Genomic DNA, 19,766 nt, shown 5'->3' on the forward strand with positions numbered 1-19,766 from the left:
TAACAAGATCAGGAAGAAAAACTCAATCCACAACCAAGAACCTCCCTGCTGGAACTCACGATGTCGTTCACCTAGGAATCAACCAGTAACAAAACTTATACCGTGACTAGATCCGAAGCAAGAAAAAAAAAACATGAACTGAGATCTTGCCACAATCCTAATTTCCTCAGCTAGGTATGGCCCTTACCTTCAAGATTCGGCTAGGGCAGAGAAAATATGGGTCGGCACTAGGGCTGAGGAACGACACCAAGTGACAGCGTCGGCTGTGGCGAAAACAGGGGTGCTAGGGCAGAGGTGACAGCGCTGCTCTAGTCCAGTGAGGGTAGCGGCTTCGACAGGGCTCAATGGCGGCCGACGGATCGTGTGCGGCGGCGAAGAGTGGCTGTCGAAGATGCGACAGTGAGGATGGGGCGTCGCACGGGCACAAGCACAGAGAGGAGAAAATCGGCAGATGGGGTGAGCGTTGCCAGCGCTTGGGGAAAAAGGAGGAGCGACGGTGGTGGCTTCGATGTCGCGGAAGGGAAGAAGGGCACAGGGACGGCGTGGAGAAGGAAAAGGAAGAAGAAGGAGATGCAACCCTCGACCACGGCTTAAATTGTGAGGAGAAGTGAACTGCTGTGGCGCCGGTTAGGGCACGCGAGGAGGATCGGGCGCGCGAGGGATTTTGGCGAGGAAGAGAAGAAGAAAACAAATAAAGAAAATAAAGAAAAAGGAAATGTAATTATAAACATTTCCTCGCTTAAATGGGGTAGCCAAAACAGGTTTTTTTTCCCAGGCCCCATTTTTATCCCCGTGAACTCGTCCATACGAGCTCCGAAAAATTCTCAAAAAATTTCCAAAAATTCAAGAAAATTCCTTTATTAATATTCGTCTATTTTTCGATATTTTACAAAAGCGGGGAAATAGGGCTCATGGGGAATATATTTGACGAGTAAGGTCAATCGGAGGTGTGGGCAGTTGAGCTCCGAGTGAGTCAAGCCTAGGCCGAGAGTAAAGTACTGGGGTATTGAGATACTATCCGATCGTTAGGGCCTATCGGGAAAGTGGGAATAGAGCTCCCAACGAATCCGGTCCAAGACAGGAATGGGGCACTAGGATAGTGTCTGATCAGTAGAACTAATCGGGAGAAGAGGAACAGAGCTTGAGCAAATCTAGTTTGGACCGGAGTAGGGCTCGTATGGTGACGACCCACTTGGGATTCGCAATAAACCTGTCCAATCGACAGTGCCGATCTGGTGTATGGGGTGCTACTAGGCCAACTATCCGCTCTGATCCTCCATGGACTTTGACCACTACATACAAACTCATTGACCTCTTTTCCTATGAGTTGATCCTTTCCCTATTCACTACATTGAATATCTCTGTGAATAAATTACATTTTGAAATTATATGATTATTTACTTGGTAAGTAATTTACAATTTATGTAGTTAATTCGCTATTTTAATTTTTTATTTGCTTTATTTGTAAACATCAATTTTGAGTCTCTTTACGATGACTTATGAGTGTGAATATTGTTTATTTTTTTTATATTTAGTAAGTTTGAGATTTTAAAATTATTTATTTTAAGTATTTTATTTATTTATATTTTTTATTCATAAATAATATTCATAAAGGTATTGTTTTTTTTTCCAAAAACAAGCCTAACATTAGGATATTGTTTTTTTTTTTTTTTTTTTGTTTAAAGAGATATTGGATGTGTGCATGTATATCCAACAAATTGCCATATAAAATTGCGAAACACTTCATTCCTTACAAATTATTACAAGCCCTCATTAAATTAAAGAATAATGATATGCATTGATATATATATCTTGAATTACTTATTAGTAGTAGCTCGTTACTCTTATCACTCCTCGTTGACCCACCCAAATTTCTTCAAGAACGGGTTGACCATGGTCTGCTGAGGGTAGCGGCCAATGCAGTCCTCCCAGACGCCGCCGTCGCCGCCGTCGAGGTCCCGCAGCACCTCCCACACGCAGCTGTTGCACTTGAACCCCGCCCCGAAGCTTATCATCATCACTCTCTCCTTCTTCCTCAGCCTCTTCTTCGCCTCCATGTACCCCAGCACGTACCACAGGCTGCTCGCCGACGTGTTCCCCCACCGGTGCAGCGTCATCCTCGCCGGCTCCACGTCGTACTTGTTCAGCCCCAGCCCCTTCCCCACCGCATCGATCACCGCCGCCCCGCCCGTGTGCAGGCAGAAGTGCTCCACCCCCGTCTTGAAGTTCACCACCCTCTCGTTCCCTGCCGCCGGCTCCTTCGAGTTCGCCGCCGCCGCCGCCTTCAGTAGCCTGTGCCGGAGCACCCGGACAGCGTGCAGCGCCAGCTCGCCGATCGGCAGCACCTGTCGATTAACAAGATGCCCGGTGGCCAACCTTGGAGAGTGTAGGTACGGTGAATTTAACGGCGGGAAATTAAATTAAACCTTGGGCGCCAGCCTCTGCATGTTCTCGGTGAAGGCCCGCACCGCCGCCTTGGGAAGGTTCTTGCCGAGGTGGAATCCGACGCGGCCGACGTCGTCCTCCTTCTGGATGGCGCAGCCGTAGGCCTCGTCGTTGGCCCCGATGTGCGTCCGCACCAAGCAGTTCAACCTCATCTTCGCCCGGTGCCTCAGGCTCCCGTCGTTGGTGAGCATGAACGAGCACCCGCCGGAGCGGAACAGGCAGTTTCCGAGCATCATCGACCGGTCGCTCCCCGAGTACCAGTTCGGCGCAATCGACTCCGACGTGAAGACCAGCGCCACCATCCCCTTCCGCGACCTGAACACGTTGCTGACGAGGTCGACGGCGATGGGGCTGGCGCTGCACCCCATCCCGGCGAGGTTAAAGCTCTTGACGTCGTCGCGCATCCCGTAGCGGTTGATGATCCTCGACGCGAGGGAGGGCGCGGGGGCGAACATGGAGACGTTAACGACGAGGAGGTCGACGCGGGACGGCGGGATTCCGGTGCGCCGGAAGAGCTGGTCGAGGGTGGCGAAGGCGCAGTCGTCAACCTCCTCGTAGCAGTCCGCCATGCTGGGCCGCTCCTCGCGCCGCCCCACGATGATGCTGCGCGGGCCATACGTCTCCTCGCTGATGCCGGAGTTGACGACGACCTTGAGCAGGAACTTGTAGTCCGGCAGCCTCAGCCGCGGGTTGCGCATGATCACCTCGCTGCACCGGTCCGTGGGAAGCTTGCGGTCGTCCGACGGCTTGTAGCAGACGTAGTCGAGCAGGTAGCACCGCCGGCACAGCCACCGGTCCACCGCCCGCCGGACAAGCGAGAGCAAGCAGAAAAGGAGGAGGATCGAGGAGACGACCGAAAGCAGCAACTCCATGAATATTAATTCTTCGACCAATTATTAAACATGCAAATTAAACATGCTTCCGGAGCTATTTATCTACAATTCTCCAGCTCGATCCATCGATCGATACATCCCCAGCGCCGTAAATGCATCCGCGTCATATCCAACTCCCCAACTAACTAATTTCTCGCGATCATAAACGAACAGCCAACAAACTGGCCGATATATATATTTTCAGATCATTGCATGCATGCCAACTAATTGTGCAGCTCGATCATTAACCAGTAACCACTCGGTCGATCTCTGCAAAAAAAAATAATAATAATAAGCACGTGCGTTCTCTACTAAGTTCACACAAAGTCAAACATCTACGGCCAGTTTGCTAAAAGGTAAGGGAATTAATTAATGCACTGAATTAATTAATTAATAGAAAAAATACGAGCATTATCTACTTTTTGTTTTAAAATAATATATCTGAAATAATCTCTTTTTTTAGTTATTTCATCAGATTCATTTTGAACCGGTTGTTTTGTGCATTTTGGATAATTAATAGCAGTTAATGGTGCAGTTGGTTTGCATTATCAGCAGCAGAAAAACTCGGATGGAGGAAAACGATCCGCTTGATCTGAAACTTAATTCGAGCATCAATGATCAGTTGACTTTTGGATGGGCATAGCTTAAGAGACAATGATGCCTGCCCTAGATGACTCCATGGATTCATAATGATCAAACTCCTCAATTATTATTAATTAGTTCAATAATAAATCAATGGTTTTTATTAGTACAAGGAGTTATGATGAAGGATCAACCAAGGGCTGAAGATTGTTCAGTCGTCATCTAAGTACTCATGGTTCAATTTCTAACTTATGATATATTTGTAGGTTTTTTTTTTTCTAAATGAGATTCATAATAAAGAGATGTTGAGTTTCTAACCCACATTACTTTTCTATTTACTCTAATGACAAATGAGAAATTTTCATAAAATCATTTAATATTATTTAATCTGATTAATTATTTTTTTTAATAAGATGAAGTATCAAATAATAATCATCCAAAAATAATCTTGAGAAATAAGATTTTCATTAATTTGATTAAAAAAAACATTAATTTCGAAATAAAAAACTATTCTCATTTTATTTTGGGTAAGTGGTCCTGGAACAGACGGATTTCCATCTAATTGAATAATAAATATCAGATGACCACAAGGTCAATCCGTTGACTTTATAATAGACGTGTGGCTCTAAAAGACTATTGGCAATAATTTAGGTTGACTTTTCTTTTTCAACAGGAAACAACTTTTTAAAGTAGACCACCTGCTTATGGCCTACATTGAATGCTTTTGAGACTTGCTGTAGTTTTGAAAGTATATAAGTGAATTGACTAAGGCAATAGAGACAATAAAATGAGAACATTTGGAATTGAAGGAATTAAAGGTTGTAATGGAGAATGAGACAATGAAGGAGTAGGATAGCTTTACAATGTGTGTAGAGCTAGGTCGAGCTTGTCGAGGTGGATCTAGTTTGACCGAGTTGGATGGGATTTGAGTTGAAGTGATTAGATTAAAGTGGAGATTTTACGATTACGAGAGGTGGCTCGAGAAGCTCCTTTCGAGAAGCTATTTTGGTTTGGTGAACTAGAGAAGGGTTGTATACTGACTATAACACTAATTTGGCCATGTTTGTCCTTCTTTAGACCTTCAACTTCCCGTGTGTCTCCCATTTAATAAAAAAAAGATAGATCGATTATCTTAATGATCCTCTAATATAGGTCCTATAGATGTAGAATGTCTCCCACTTAAAACTCTGATGGATCCTCGACTTAGTTCAGTTGGAACAAGATACTTTACTGAGCTTCTACTATCTTTTAGCTCTTATCAAGACAAGTAAGGTGTATCTTTCCCCTCCAAAACTATACAATCACTTAAAAGAATTCGTCAACTTCTCTTCCATTTAGCTTTGATTTAGATGTTAAGTAATTAGACGAGGTGGAGCCGTTGGCTAAATGGCTTCACCATGGACCTTGTAATGAATGAAAGATGTTTAGACTAGTCTACCAATGTGTCTGGCCGAGGGTTCCTACTATGTATATATTATATATATTTTATTATTATTTTTTTTAATCTAGGACTCTTACCAACTCAATTAATTTTAGAAGTGGAGGACCGTTTGCCCACCAGATAAAGCTAAAGTGCTTGTGAAAATTTGCTCAATATAGCTAGACCCGGCTCAAGGCATTGGCCAAGGTCTCAATAAAATTGGTGATCATTATAATTAAAAAAAATCTAAGTAGATTTAATGACTAAGATTTACATCTGACATAACAACACTACTGTCTAGACAACATCACATGCACCCAACTATCAATTAATTTCATATTAATTATAATTGTAATATTCTCCTAAAATTCTATCTAGAGCTATAATACAAGATCAAATTTCATTTTTTTTCATTTCATTTTGTAATTAGCTTATCATCTTATCACCTCATCCTCTCATGAGTGATAAGTGTTCCATTTTTCCTCATTCGTGGTGATTCTTTTAGAAGGCGTTCTTCTCCTCTTTGTTCCGGTAATATTTGTTTCGCTTTTTTCTTCTTTCTTGAAATGTCTTTTATTGTTTTGTATAAATGATATGGATGGAATGGATTCAGACATCTTTGGAAAAATAGATTATTAGTAATTGCATGAGAATTTTTTTTTCCTATTTATTCTTTTTCGGTGTAAGCAAATTACTACCAACACAAGCAAGCCTGATTTATGTACTTAAAAAATCATAAAATATGTTCTTTATTATATTTACGCAGGTAATCATTAAATTTTAAAATATCATCAAATTAAAACTACATGAGGTAAATTAAGTTTTATTGTTCATTTAATTTTAAGTAATTTTATTTTGATAAAATAGTAGGAACTTTTATTTTTTTATTATTATTATTTTAATATAAATATATCTAAAAAAAATATGATTATGTATATATAAAACATATAAAAATAGAAGAATTTATTTAATCTCAAAAAAGGTGCACTTGCTTGAATTATTGTTAAGAATCAAAATCAAAACTGAAAAAAAATACAATTGAAAATTTAAATAAAAATTTAATTGAATTTTCATCGGATGATACTTTAGGATAAAAAAGATTCTATCAAGAATTTTCTAATAACCACAAATATAATTCATCTAATATTAATATTAAATAAGAAGATAATAGTAATTAAGAAGAAAAAGAAGAAATAAACATATAATAGATCACAAAGATAATTTTTTTTAATAATATTGATGAAAATGTTATTTAGTATATATATATATAGGATCCAACACAATGAAAAAAATATAAATTCAAATTTAATAGATTTATTAGTTAAAAAAAGGGTTCAATTAGATAAATTAATATTTCTTTTCTAAATGATGAAAATTCTAGATATTTTTTTATGATTCATTATACTCCAAAATTACCAAATGGAGAAAAACATGATATATAATGGTTAATATATTTAAAAGAATTAGATAAAGTATTTTGCTTTTGTTGTAAATTATTTAGTCAAAAATCAATTATAATTCAATTAGCAAACGAATGTTGCAATTGGAAAAATCTTATGTCAGAGCTTAAAAGTTATTAAACAAGTAGTGAACATATTATAAATATGAATATTTAGTTTGATATTAAAATAATATTGTTTAAAAATAAAACCATTGATCAAAATTTACAAGAAAAAATAAACAAAGAAAAAGAACATTGAAAGAATATATTAATAAGAATTATTGCTATAGTTAAAAATTTTGTAAAAAATAATTTGATATTTTGGGGTACAAATGAGAAAATTTATCAAGATAACTATGAAAAATTTTTAGGCTTAATTAAAATGATGGTAAAATTTGATCCTATAATACAAGAACACCTTAAATGTATTCAAAATGGTAAAATTTATAATCATTATCTTGGTCATAATATACAAAATGAGTTAATAAATATATTGGGAAAAGAAATAAAAAATATTATAGTTAAAAAAAATAAAAGAAGTAAAATACTTTTTAACTATACTTATTGTACTCCTAATATAAGTAATTATGAACAAATATCTCTTATATTAAGATATGTAAATATTTCAACAAATCCAATCAAAATAGAAGAATATTTTATAGAATTTTTAAAAGTAGATGAAACATTAGGAAAATGTCTTTTTGATATGCTTATTAGTAGGGCTGAGCATTCGGTCAAAATTGAACCGACCAAACTGAATAGACCGAAAATCGAATAAATCAAATTTTTTTTAACCAACCGAACCGACCGAATTCTCTACAAAAACCGAACCGACCGAACCAATAAAAGATCGGTTAATTCGGTTTTTGACCAAATTAACCGAATTTTAAAACTTTATTTGATTTTAATTAAAAAAAGAGAGATTTTATTTTATTTATTATATTTTTAAATAAAAATAAATTAATAAATATTTTTATTCGGTTTAATCGGTTTATTCGGTTAAACCGAATTACAAAACTTAAAATTGAAACCGAACCGAATTCACCGAAAACCGAACCGAATTTAAAAAAAAATGAATTAACCGAACCGAATTCCTAAATTCAGTCGGTTCGGTTCGGTTAAATCGATTTTACTGAATTTTTGCTCACCCCTACTTATTAGTATAATAAAGAATATTTGAACTTGATGTAAATGACATAAGAGGACAATGATATGATAATGAGGCTAATATAAAAGATAAACAATAAGGCGTACAAAAGATATTGTTAGATATAAATTCTAGAGCCTTTTATGCACCATGTAGTTATCATAGTCTTAGTTTAGTACTATGTGATATAGGTAATTCTTGTCCTAGTGCTATAACATTTTTTGGTGTGATACTTTTTATTTACTTATTATTTTCTTCTTCTATAAAAAGTTAAAAAATTTTACATGACTATGTTTCTAATTTAACTCTTAAATCATTATCATAAACACGTTTGGGAAGTCATCTTGAAGGTGTTAAAGCAATAAAATATTAAGTTCCATAAATAAGAGAAACTTTATATAAACTTGTAGAAATTAGTAATGATCCGAAAATAAAAAGTGAAGCAAATTCTTTAGCAACATAGGAGTATTAAAATTTTAAAATTTTATTAATCATGGTTATTTGGTATGATATATTATTCACGGTTAATATTGTTAGTAAATTTTTACAATATAACGATATGAATATTGTTATTGCATTATATCATTTAAAAATGTCTTGTTTCTTTTTTTTTAAATGTGACAAAAAGTGATTCGCTACCCCCTAGCACTCCAGTTAATCCGTCTCTAGGTTAATACGGATGAGGTAAATCACGGGTGGCTACCCGCCATTAATGTTATGGCTAAGGCATCGATCCCATGACCTAATGTGACAATACTTCGTGCTTTAACTATTGCACTGTCCCGAGAGGACTTATTTCTTTTTTTTTTAATGATTATAGAGAAAATGGATTCAGTTGTGATTTCTGCTAAAAAATTATAAATAAAATGAATATATAACAAAAAAAATGTGTGAAAACATGTAATTAAAAGAAATAATCGATTTGATGAGAATAAAATTCATGAGGTTAAACTTTCACTTGAAGAATCTTTTAAAATTAATTACTTTAATTATATTATTGAACATGATATTTCTTTATTTTAAATTAGGTTTGAATAATTTAAAATATATGATTTTTTTAAAATTTTTTATATGTAGTAGAAAAGTTAAAATTGGTTAATGATGATTTTTTAAAATTATAATATTTAAAACTTGAAAAATTTTTAACACATGACAATTTATATGATATTGATAGTTTAGATTTATTTTTAGAATTAAAAGTTTTAAGGGAAATAATAAATTCAGAATTAAAAACTACTTGAGGTATTGGATCTTATAAAAAATTAAATTATTTTTTTAATACATGGATAACTTATAGAATATTATCAACTATAACTATTAGTGTAGCTTCAACATAAAAGTTTTTCAAAATTAAAATTATTAAAGCCTTATTTACCTTCAACAATGTCTTAAGATTAAATAATTTAACATTTTATCAATTAAAAAAATTATTATCAAAACTTGAATATAAAAATTGAATTAATAATTTGGCATCTCAAAAAACTAGATAACTAATTTTTATATAAAAATTTATTTTTAAATTAATATTTTATTTAAAATATTTAATCCTGTCCGAGCGCTGAGTCAACGGACGCTGGGGACGTGGCACGCTCCGCTGTCTCCGACTGGTGGCGTAGATCTCCGGCGAACCTACAAAGAAGCCGAGCCGGGAGGGGTTTCCCAGCGACGGCCTTCCGACGCTCAAGTCAGGCAACGAGAGAGGCAGCATAATGTGGCTACAGTAAAGATTTGCGCATACCTTCGTCGACGTCTGGGGGTCCTTATATAAGACCCCGGGGAGGCGCGAGCACGCTTCTCTATGCGTGCACGCTTCCCCAAACATACCTTAACAAACCTCTGTCCGAAAAGTATCTCTGGCGTCATTCCGCAATCGTCCGAGCATATCCCGGATGTGACGGTGGAAGCTTCCGCCGTATGATCCTGTGTACGGCTCGGCTGCCAACTCTGCTGCTTGTCGGCGGCAGGTGTCTCGAGGATGATGTTATCCTCTGCCTACTTTGTCCTCTTGCGTTCCCTGTCTGTTCCAGGGCCGAGCGGGTCGGCCGCTCGGCAGGCATATCACTTCTGCATCGGTCGTATGCTCGGATGAGACTGCTCCTGCCTGTGTTGCCTTGTGCACCGGCCGAACGGACAGCCCGCTAGACCCCTGAAACCTTTTTACCTTGAGTATCGGAAACCCGGCCCCTAGTCGGGTTGTCTTTCATTCGGCTCGGGGGGATTCACATCCGGTCGGCTTGATTCATCCGGTCGGTCGGCCTGCTTCGCCCGGTCGGCCGGGTCTCAGGGTTGAATCTCTTGACCTTTGACCTCTACGTGTCGTTGACCTTCCGCCAACGAGGGTCCTCCGCCCTTACCATCGGATCACATGCCTCCCCCTCAAGTCTAGTTGAAGGAGGCGCTAAGTCCGACTGACTGGACAGCCGGTCGGGCTGAGTGATACCGCCCTGCCACTCGGGAATGTTCCTCCAAACGGCCGCTCGACGGTCCTCGCCGACGCCCTTCGGATCTCCTCGGGATTCGTGCAAATCTTCTCCATTAAGACCGAGCACGCGTGCTGTTCGTCGTAATGGCGCTCATTAAATGCACCCCTATGACATGGTGCCACGTGGCGCCTCCGCTGGCGTCATCGTACGGCTCCGCGATGTGTCCGATGGGACATCGACGGTTTGAAATGAACGGTCCGATGGGGGCCTCGGTTTCTGTGACCTGCATCGGACGGTCGAGGCCGATCGGGCCCGACCTTATAAAGCCGTCACCTTCCTCCTCCGTCACACTTCTGCCTTTGCGTGTCCCGTCTCCTTTCTTCAGTGCTTCAGCGTTCCGGCGACTTCGCTTCACTGTTTTCCGACGATTCCCCACCCTCTTCCTTCGATCCCCAGCCTCTTCGTAAGGTTCCTCCGCCTTTCCTCTCTGTTTTCCTCATCTTTTTTGTCGAGTTCTCGTCTTCTGGTCGCTGTCCCTTTCATCGTCTCCTTGCCGTGTGTCATTTTCTATTCTCTTGGCTTTTGTTTTCTTGCCCGATCGAATAATGGCCAGTTCATCCCGACCCGTAGATCCCACTTTAGGTCCCTGGTATACTACCATGGAGTCTCGCTTCGATCGGCGTGACACCGAGGCTTTGCTTGACGGTTTTGACATTCCGTCTGACTTTGAACTTATTCTACCCTCACCAACCGATCGACCTCACAAACCGCCGAGCGGAGCCATTTGTTTTTTCCGCGACCAATTCACAGCCGGTCTACGGTTTCCTCTTCATCCCTTCTTCGCCGATGTTTGCAACTTCTTTGGTCTTCCGCTCGCCCAATTAGTTCCCAATACTTTTCGACTTTTGTGTGGAGTGGTGGTACTGTTCAAGATACACGGCATCCCTCTCTGACCAAATTTTTTTTACTATTTTTATTATCCCAAGCAGTCTGAGTTGGGCACCTATCTATTCCAGGCTCGGCCTGGTCTAGTCTTTTTTGATAAACTCCCTTCCTCCAATAAACACTGGAAGGAGTACTACTTTTATCTTCGTCTCCCCGAGCGGGCTCCCTTCCGAACCAAATGGAAGGTCAGACTTCCTACTTCTTCCGAGCTAAAAAGATTTAAGACCCGACCGGATTATCTCGAGGCCGCGAACATGCTTGCCGGTCTGAAGCTCGATATCAACAAGCTTCTGCCTGAAGGCGTGCTGTATATCTTTGGCCTGAGTCCGAGCCGCACTCCACTTCCGAGCAGCTTCGGTAAGAATTTCACTTGCACATGTACTTTGAGTGCTAACTGATTTTCTTCTTTTCCCTTTGCAGCAAATATCGTCATGGAGTCCGTGATGCTCAGGATTTTGAAGAGGAAGGTCGAGACGCTTGAGGCAGCAGCCGCCAAAGAGATGGAGCAATTGAGCATCACCCCGGTCGGCTCTCACGAGGGTGAGAGTGAGACAAATGCGGAAGAGTCGGCCGCTCAGGCCTCCCCCGTGGAGGTGATGGGAGGCGATACTTCAAACAGGGAGCCAGCCGCGCAAGAGGAAGGCTCCGATCGGGAAGGCGAGCGCCCGCTCAGACAAAAGAGGCGCCAGACGGAGACACCGTTGCGATCAGCTACTTCTGCTGTCCGCGTATCCGATCGGGTGGGATCCGATTCTCGAGGGAAAACTCCAATGGTGGAGGCATTATTCTTCGATCGGACTCCGTCTCAACTAAACTTGCCTGCCAACCCTATTGAGGCTGTGCCGGTCAGCACTCTTCCACCTGCCCCCCGTCGGGTCCCGCGCTCAACTATTTTGTCCAAGTTCTCCGCCCCGGCCTCTACTCCCTCCGCATCTGCTCACACGTCTCCCGGTCAGAGCCGCACCATCAGGGTCACCCTGCATCTTCCCACCGAGGAACTTTTGCCCGAGTCTAATCGACCGACCGCGCCTGAGCATATAATCACCATGAAGGGGCCCCTCGCTGAGATGTGGGCCGATGCTCGGGCTCGTGTCACGATGATTCCACTCGGCAAACTAGACAACAACCATATGCAGCAGGCCACTGGGGTAAGTGTGTTTTCTTACGAAGTCCTTTACGCCATCTTTCCGATCAGCTATCAATACTTCTGTTTATGTCAGAGATGGATGGAGGAGATTGCTGTCTCTAATCGACTGGCCATGGTGGATGAAGAGATGAAGAAGCTGAAGGGTTCCGGCGGTCCGTCCTCCCAGAGCCCCTCATATGTCGAGCTGCACAAAGAGCTCAAGAAGACCAAAAACTCGTTGGAGGCGGAGCGAAAGAAGACGGCCGGCTAGGCCCATACTCTGGTTGAACTTGAAAGACAGGTCAAGACACTTGACCAGAAAATAAGCCTAGCCTCCGATCGGAAGAAAACGGCCATTGCCGATCTGGAGAAGAAAAACGTCGAGGCGCGGGGCCTGGAACAACGAGTTAAGGAGCTGGTGGAGCAGCTGGACGGCGAGAAGGCGAGCCGCTCGGGTGAAGCAATCAAACATAAGGACGAACTGAAGAACTTGCAGGAGGCTCTTGAAGCTTCCCAAGCTGCCTTCAAGGAGTATCAAGAGGCCGAGCCAGGCCGGGTCACAACCCTGAAGCAGCAGCACATCTGTTCGAACGAATTTTCTGAGAAAGTCTGCGAGCGGATGTATACTGCCTTTGAGTTGGTCATTACCGCCACGACTGACTATCTGAAGTCTAAGGGTCAGCTTCCCGACTCCACAACCTTCCCGGCTGAAGACTACGTGGCACTCCTCTCTTCCATCCCGAAGACCGTTTATGATTTCCTTGAGTAGTGTGTTTTTGTAACCCTTCCGATCGGCAATAAGGGCCTGAATTTTAATGAAGATATGCCGTCTTTTTATTAGCTTACTCTTTTTTTGTCAATACTTGTGTCTTCCGATCGGAGCGTGAACTACTGTCGTTCGCGTCTCCCTTTTTCTTCTCGTTAATCGTTTCTCGTCCTGCCTTGCTTTCCAAAGTAATTTTTCACTAAGTATTCTCTGTAACTAGGCCGCTCGCCTGAACACCCCACTTCTTTAAATGGAATACCCGCTAGATGTTCACGAAGTACCTTTGGTAACTTGGCCGATCGGCCTCTCGACTCACAGGTCGACATTTTTATTATCTTTTCCCGACCGGAGGGTTTATAGTCGCCGGTTCGACTCCAAGGTTTAACGTCGCTGCTCGACGGTTTTAAAGCCAGGGGGTTTATAGTCGTCGGTCCGACTCTAGAGTTTAACGTCGCCTGAAGACCGTCAGAGCTCGACGGTCTTCAGGCCGGAAGGTTTATAGTCGCCGGTCCGACTCTAGAATTTAACGTCGCCGCTCGACGGTCTTCAGGCCGGAGGGTTTATAGTCGCCGGTCCGATTCTAGAGTTTAACGTCGCCGCTCGACGGTCTTCAGGCCGGAGGGTTTATAGTCGCCGGTCCGATTCTAGAGTTTAACGTCGCCGCTCGACGGTCTTCAGGCCGGAGGGTTTATAGTCGCCGGTCCGACTCTAGAGTTTAACGTCGCCGCTCGACGGTCTTCAGGCCGGAGGGTTTAACGTCGCCGCTCGACGGTCTTCAGGCCGGAGGGTTTATAGTCGCCGGTCCGACTCTAGAGTTTAACGTCGCCGCTCGACGGTCTTCAAGCCGGAGGGTTTATAGTCGCCGGTTCGACTCTAAGATTTAACGTCGCTGCTCGACGATTTTCAATAATGAGTCTATGGCTCGAATAATATATGCTAGGCCGAACGACACGGGGTCTTCACCATCGAGCATATGGCTCGGATAATATACGCCCGATCGAACGGCACGGGATCTTCGCCATCGAGTATATGACTCGGATAATATACGCCCGGCCGAACGGCACGGGGTCTTGGCCACGCCATCTTGCAACTACCCGCTTGGTGCCCAATGCTCATGTCTTTGCTTTGTTCTTATAGCTTTCATTCATGCAACCAAATGATACATTTGAACGGAATATTCATGAAATACATTACATCGGCGCACCTTTCATCCGGCCCGATAGGGCTGGAGGTGGTTTGCGTTCCATGGTCTCTCTAGCCGTCGTCCATCCTCATTCTCCAAGTAGTAGGCTCCCGATCGGAGCTTCTCGACGACTTTGAATGGTCCTGCCCAAGGCGCCTCCAACTTGCCTACGTCCCCAACCGGCTTCACTTTCTTCCAGACCAAGTCGCCCACCTGGAATGCTCGGGGAATCACGCGGCGGTTGTAGTTCTGCTTCATTCTCTGCCTGTAGGCCATCAGTCGAACGGACGCTTTGGCTCGCTCCTCGTTGATCAAGTCCAATTCTAACTCCCTCCGCTCGGAATTATCTTCGTCGTTCTCGATGCGGACGGACTCTATGCCGACTTCGACTAGGACGACCGCCTTGCCTCCATACACCAGGTGGAACGGTGTTACTCCCGTTCCCTCCTTAGGGGTCGTGCGGATGACCCATAGGACTCCCAGCAGCTCGTCCATCCAGCTTCCTCCCATGTGGTCGAGCCGAGCCCTAAGAATTCGGAGTATCTCCCGGTTGGCTACTTTGGCTTGACCATTGCTTTGGGGATACGCCACAGACGTGAAGTGCTGCTCAATGCCATATCCCTTGCACCATTTCTCGAGCTGCTTTCCGACGAACTGGCGCCCGTTGTCCGACACGAGCCGACGCGGGATGCCAAACCGACAGATGATGTGTTGCCAGATGAATTTCTTGACCATCTGCTCGGTTATCTTGGCCAATGGCTCAGCCTCCACCCACTTGGAGAAGTAATCGACGGCCACCAGTATAAACTTCCATTGTCCGGTCGCCATAGGGAAAGGTCCTACGATGTCCATGCCCCACTGGTCGAACGGGCAAGATACTGTGGACGCTTTCATTTCTTCCGTTGGCTTATGCGAGAAGCTGTGGTACTTCTGACAGGAAAGACATGTTGCGACGGTTCGAGCGGCGTCCTCGTGGAGAGTGGGCCAGAAGTATCCGGCCAACAGGATCTTCCTAGCCAAGGACCGGCCGCCCGGATGACCTCCGCAAGATCCTTGGTGTACCTCTTGGAGAATGTATTCTACGTCCTCTGAGCTGACGCACTTTAGCAGCGGTCGGGAGAAAACCTTTTTGTAAAACTGATCTCCGATGAGAGTGAACCGGCCCGCTCTCCTCAACAGTTGGGCTTCCTCCCGATCGGACGACGTGGCACCTGAGCGCAGAAACTCCATGATGGCTGTTCTCCAATCGCTCGGGAATGTGAGGCCTTCCATCCGGTCCACGTGCGCTACCAAAGATACTTGCTCGATTGGTTGCTGGATGACGACCGGCGATATCGAGCTTGCGAGTTTGGCTAACTCATCTGCCGTCTGGTTCTACGCTCGGGGTATCTTCTGGACCACCACCTCGGTGAAACTGGTCTTGAGTTTCTCAAAGGCCTCTCCGTACAACCTGAGTCTTGCATTGTTTATCTCGAAGGCACCCATAAGTTGTTGAGCGGCTAGTTGGGAATCTGAGTGAATCACCACCCGGTAGGCTCCAACATGCAGTGCGGCTTGCAGCACGGCTATGAGGGCTTCGTACTCTGCCTCATTATTTGTTGCCCGATAGTCCAGCCGGACGGACAAATGCATTCGCTCTCCCTGAGGCGAAAGTAGCAGGATCCAAATTCCGCTTCCAAGCCGAGTGGACGATCCGTCCACATATATTTTCCATGTAACTTCGGGCTCGGACTTTTGTACCTCGGTCACCAAATCTGCCAAGGACTGTGCCTTGATCGCCGAGCGGGGTTGATATTGGATGTCGAATTCTCTAAGTTCCGTTGTCCACTTGATGAGCCATCCGGATGCTTCAGGGTTCAGAAGTACCCTTGCCAACGGGCTGTTCGTCATCACAATAATGGTGTGCACCAAAAAGTAAGGGCACAACCTCTGAGCGGCAAGGACCAAGGCGAAAGCCAACTTCTCGAGATCGGTGTAGCGAGACTCAGCATCCTTTAAGATATGGCTGGCTTAAAAAGTACACTGGTTGTTCTTCGCCGCTCGACCTTACTAATGCTGAGCCCACAGCATGCTCAGTTGAAGATAAATAAATGCGGAGTGGCTCACCTACAGCCGGCTTCACCAACACAGGCAAGGAATTCAGGTAAGTCTTTAGTTCCTCGAATGCCCGATCGCACTCCTAGTCCCATTGAAACTTGGTAGCTTTACGGAGAATCTTGAAGAATGGAAGGCTCCGGTCGGCGGTCTTAGAGATAAACCTTGACAGCGTCGTTATCCGACCGGTGAGACGCTGTACCTCTCGAAGATTTCTGGGAGGCGACATGTCTTGTAATGCCTTTATCTTGCTGTGGTTCGCCTCTATGCCCCGCTCGGTCACAATGTAACCCAGGAAGCGCCCGCCTTTTGCTCCGAACAGGCACTTCTGAGGATTAAGCTTGACTCCATATCTTCTTAATGTTTGGAAGGTCTCCTCCATATCCGTATAGAGATCGGCCGCCCGGAAGGACTTGATAAGTATGTCGTCCACGTACACTTCCAAGTTGCGTCCGATCTGCTCCCTGAATACCTTGTTCATTAGACGCTGGTAGGTGGCTCCTGCATTCTTCAGCCTGAATGACATTACATTGTAGCAGTAGGTGCCATCCGCCGTGACGAAGCTGACCTTCTCCTGATCTTCTCGGGCGAGCGGCACTTGATGGTAGCCTTGGTATGCATCCAGCATGCATATCAGCTCGCACCCGACCGTGGAGTCCACTAGTTGATCGATCCGGGGCAGGGGTAGAAGTCTTTCGGGCATGCCTTGTTCAAGTCCCGGAAATCGATGTAGACTCTCCACTTGTTGCCCGGCTTGGCGACCAGAACCACATTTGCAAGCCAACTCGGGAATTGTACTTCCCTTATGTGGCCGGCCTCCAGCAGCTTTTCTACCTCCGCCCGGATGATTACATTCTGCTCCGTGCTGAAGTCCCTCTTCCTTTGCTTCACCGGCAGAGCGTCCGGCCGAACGTGAAGTTCATGCTGCGCTACGCTTGGCGAGACCCCTGGTAGCTCATGGGTCGACCAAGCGAAGACGTCGCAATTTCACTGTAGGCATTTGATCAACTTCTCCTTTTGCTTCTCCTCCAGATCGGATGCTATGAAGGTGGTGGCCTCCGATCGAGAAGAGTCAATCTGCACCTCCTCTTTTTCTTCATAAACCAAAGAAGGTGGTTTTTCGGTTATAGTATTTACCTCGACTCGCGACACTTTCCGAGCGGACTTGGATTCGGCTCGGACCATCTCCACATAGCATCTCCGAGCCGCTAGTTGGTCTCCCCGCACCTCCCCTACTTGATCTTCCACCGAAAACTTGATCTTCTGGCAGAAGGTAGAGACGACCTCCCGGAACTCGTTGAGCGCCGGTCATCCCAAGATAACGTTGTATGCAGAAGGAGCATCAACCACGATGAAGGTGGTGGTCCTTGTCCTTCTGAGCGGCTCCTCGCCCAACGAGATAGCTAACCGGACTTGGCCGACCGGCAAGACTTCGTTCCCAGTGAACCCGTAGAGGGGGGTCGTCATTGGCAGTAGTTCAGCTCGGTCTATTTGCAGTTGATCGAAGGCCTTCTTGAATATTATATTGACCGAGCTGCCTGTATCAATGAAAATGCGGTGAATAGTATAGTTGACTATTACCGCTCGAATGATCAGGGCGTCATCGTGTGGGACTTCAACTCCTTCGAGGTCCCTAGGCCCGAAGCTGATCTCGGGTCCGCTCGCCCTTTCCTGGCTGCAGCCGACCGCGTGGATCCTCAGCCTTGCGTGCGCCTTTCTGGCTCTGTTGGAATCTCCGTTGGTCGGGCCTCCGGCGATGATGTTGATCTCGCCCCGAGATGCGTTGCCCATATTTTCCTCCTCCCGAGCGGAAGGTCTTGGTCGCTCATGCGACGCCCGATGGTGGACTCCGGGCTGCTGACGGTGCTGCCGCTCGGGGGATCTCCTTTCTATCCTTTGAACGGGGCTCCGTTGTCGATGTTGCCGGTCTGGTGAAGGTGATCGGCGACGGTAGCTCCTTTGCGCGGGATGAGCAATGTGAGGGAGGCTCCGACAGTCGCAAGTGTTGTGAGTAGCCGACTGATGGAGTGAACAAAACATCGGGGTCCATACCTTCCCCCTGGGCTTGGGTCGATCAGCCGCGACTTTCTGGACGGCGTGCGGCCGAGTGTGCTGATGAGGACGGGCGGCTTTGGCTCTCGGTCCTCTGGGTGGCTGGTGACTGATGGACTGCTTCCGCTCAGCAGAAGCTGGTTGGTCACTCAGGGCTTCTTTTCTTCTTGCCGCCTGTGCTTCCTCCACATTGATGTATTCGTTGGCTTTATGCAGCATGTGCTCGTAGTCCCGGGGAGGCTTCCGGATGAGCGAGCGGAAGAAGTCACCGTCCACGAGCCCTTGCGTGAACGCGTTCATCATTGTTTCTGAGGTGACCGTTGGAATGTCCATGACCACCTGGTTGAAGCGCTGGATATACGCTCGGAGAGGCTCCCTTCCGCCTTGCTTGATGGCAAACAGATTGACGCTTGTCTTCTGGTGGCGCCTGCTGCTTGCAAAATGATGGAGGAACGCCGTTCGGAATTCCTTAAAACTTGTGATGGATCCGTCCGGCAGTCTCCGAAACCACCGATGCGCCGATCCCGAAAGCGTGGTGAGGAACACTCGGCATTTCACACCATCTGTGTATTGATGCAGAGTGGCGGTGCTGTCAAACTTACCTAGGTGGTCGTCTGGGTCGGTTGTCCCGTTGTACTCCCCGATCGCAGGGGGCACATAATGCCTCGGCAGTGGATCACGAAGAATGGCCTCTGAGAACTGTCTGTTGATCCGCTCGGGTGACGAGTCCGTTCGGGGCGCATTTCCTTTTCTGACGTCCCGGACGGGTGCTTCGTCCGATGAAGATCCCTTATCTTGATTAGCTTGCGCTACCTCCGAGGGCGTCTGGAACAAAGCCCGATGAAAAGGTATCGGGGCGGGTGGCGCCCCCATCTGGGTGCCGACCGGTCCCTTATTTTGCCCCCATATTGAGAGCTGCTCCTGCCTGTCTTCGGGTGGCGCTCGGCCCCCCGAGGCTGATGTCGCCTGCTGCGCTGCCCGCTCGGCCTGAGCTTTCTGCTGCTGCTCCACGATTTTTGCTGCTCGCGCTTGGACGAGTGCTTCGAGCTCCTCGGGAGAGAGCGTTACCAGAAGTTGACGTCCAACTTCTTCCATCTTCTTGGCTCGGATTCAGGTGCGTTCCCACAGACGGAGCCAATTTGATCCTGTCCGAGCGCTGAGTCGACGGACGCTGGGGACGTGGCACACTCCGCTGTCTCCGACTGGTGGCGTAGATCTCCGGCGAACCTACAAAGAAGCCGAGCCGGGAGGGGTTTCCCGGCGACGACCC

General features: G+C 45.4%; 1 protein-coding gene across 1 annotated transcript; it reads right to left on the reverse strand.

The window, feature by feature from the left end:
• Nucleotides 1-1,725: 1,725 nt before the first annotated feature.
• Nucleotides 1,726-3,334, reverse strand: LOC121982614 (3-ketoacyl-CoA synthase 12-like). The gene is made up of 2 exons (XM_042535753.1): nt 2,427-3,334; nt 1,726-2,345 (listed from the first exon to the last, which is right to left on the reverse strand). The coding sequence occupies exons 1-2, from the start codon at nt 3,315-3,317 to the stop codon at nt 1,848-1,850; spliced, it is 1,389 nt and encodes a 462-aa protein (XP_042391687.1). The 5' UTR covers nt 3,318-3,334; the 3' UTR covers nt 1,726-1,847.
• Nucleotides 3,335-19,766: the final 16,432 nt, after the last annotated feature.

Source organism: Zingiber officinale, chromosome 5A, assembly GCF_018446385.1.
Source record: "Zingiber officinale cultivar Zhangliang chromosome 5A, Zo_v1.1, whole genome shotgun sequence".
NCBI lineage: Eukaryota > Viridiplantae > Streptophyta > Magnoliopsida > Zingiberales > Zingiberaceae > Zingiber > Zingiber officinale.

Coding starts and splice junctions, on each gene's coding strand:
- LOC121982614 (XM_042535753.1), bottom strand. CDS start 3,317: ATGGAGTTGCTGCTTTCGGTCGTCTCCTCGATCCTCCTCCTTTTCTGC. Junction 2,346..2,426: donor TGCAGAGGCTGGCGCCCAAG/GTTTAATTTAAT, acceptor GTTAATCGACAG/GTGCTGCCGATCGGCGAGCT.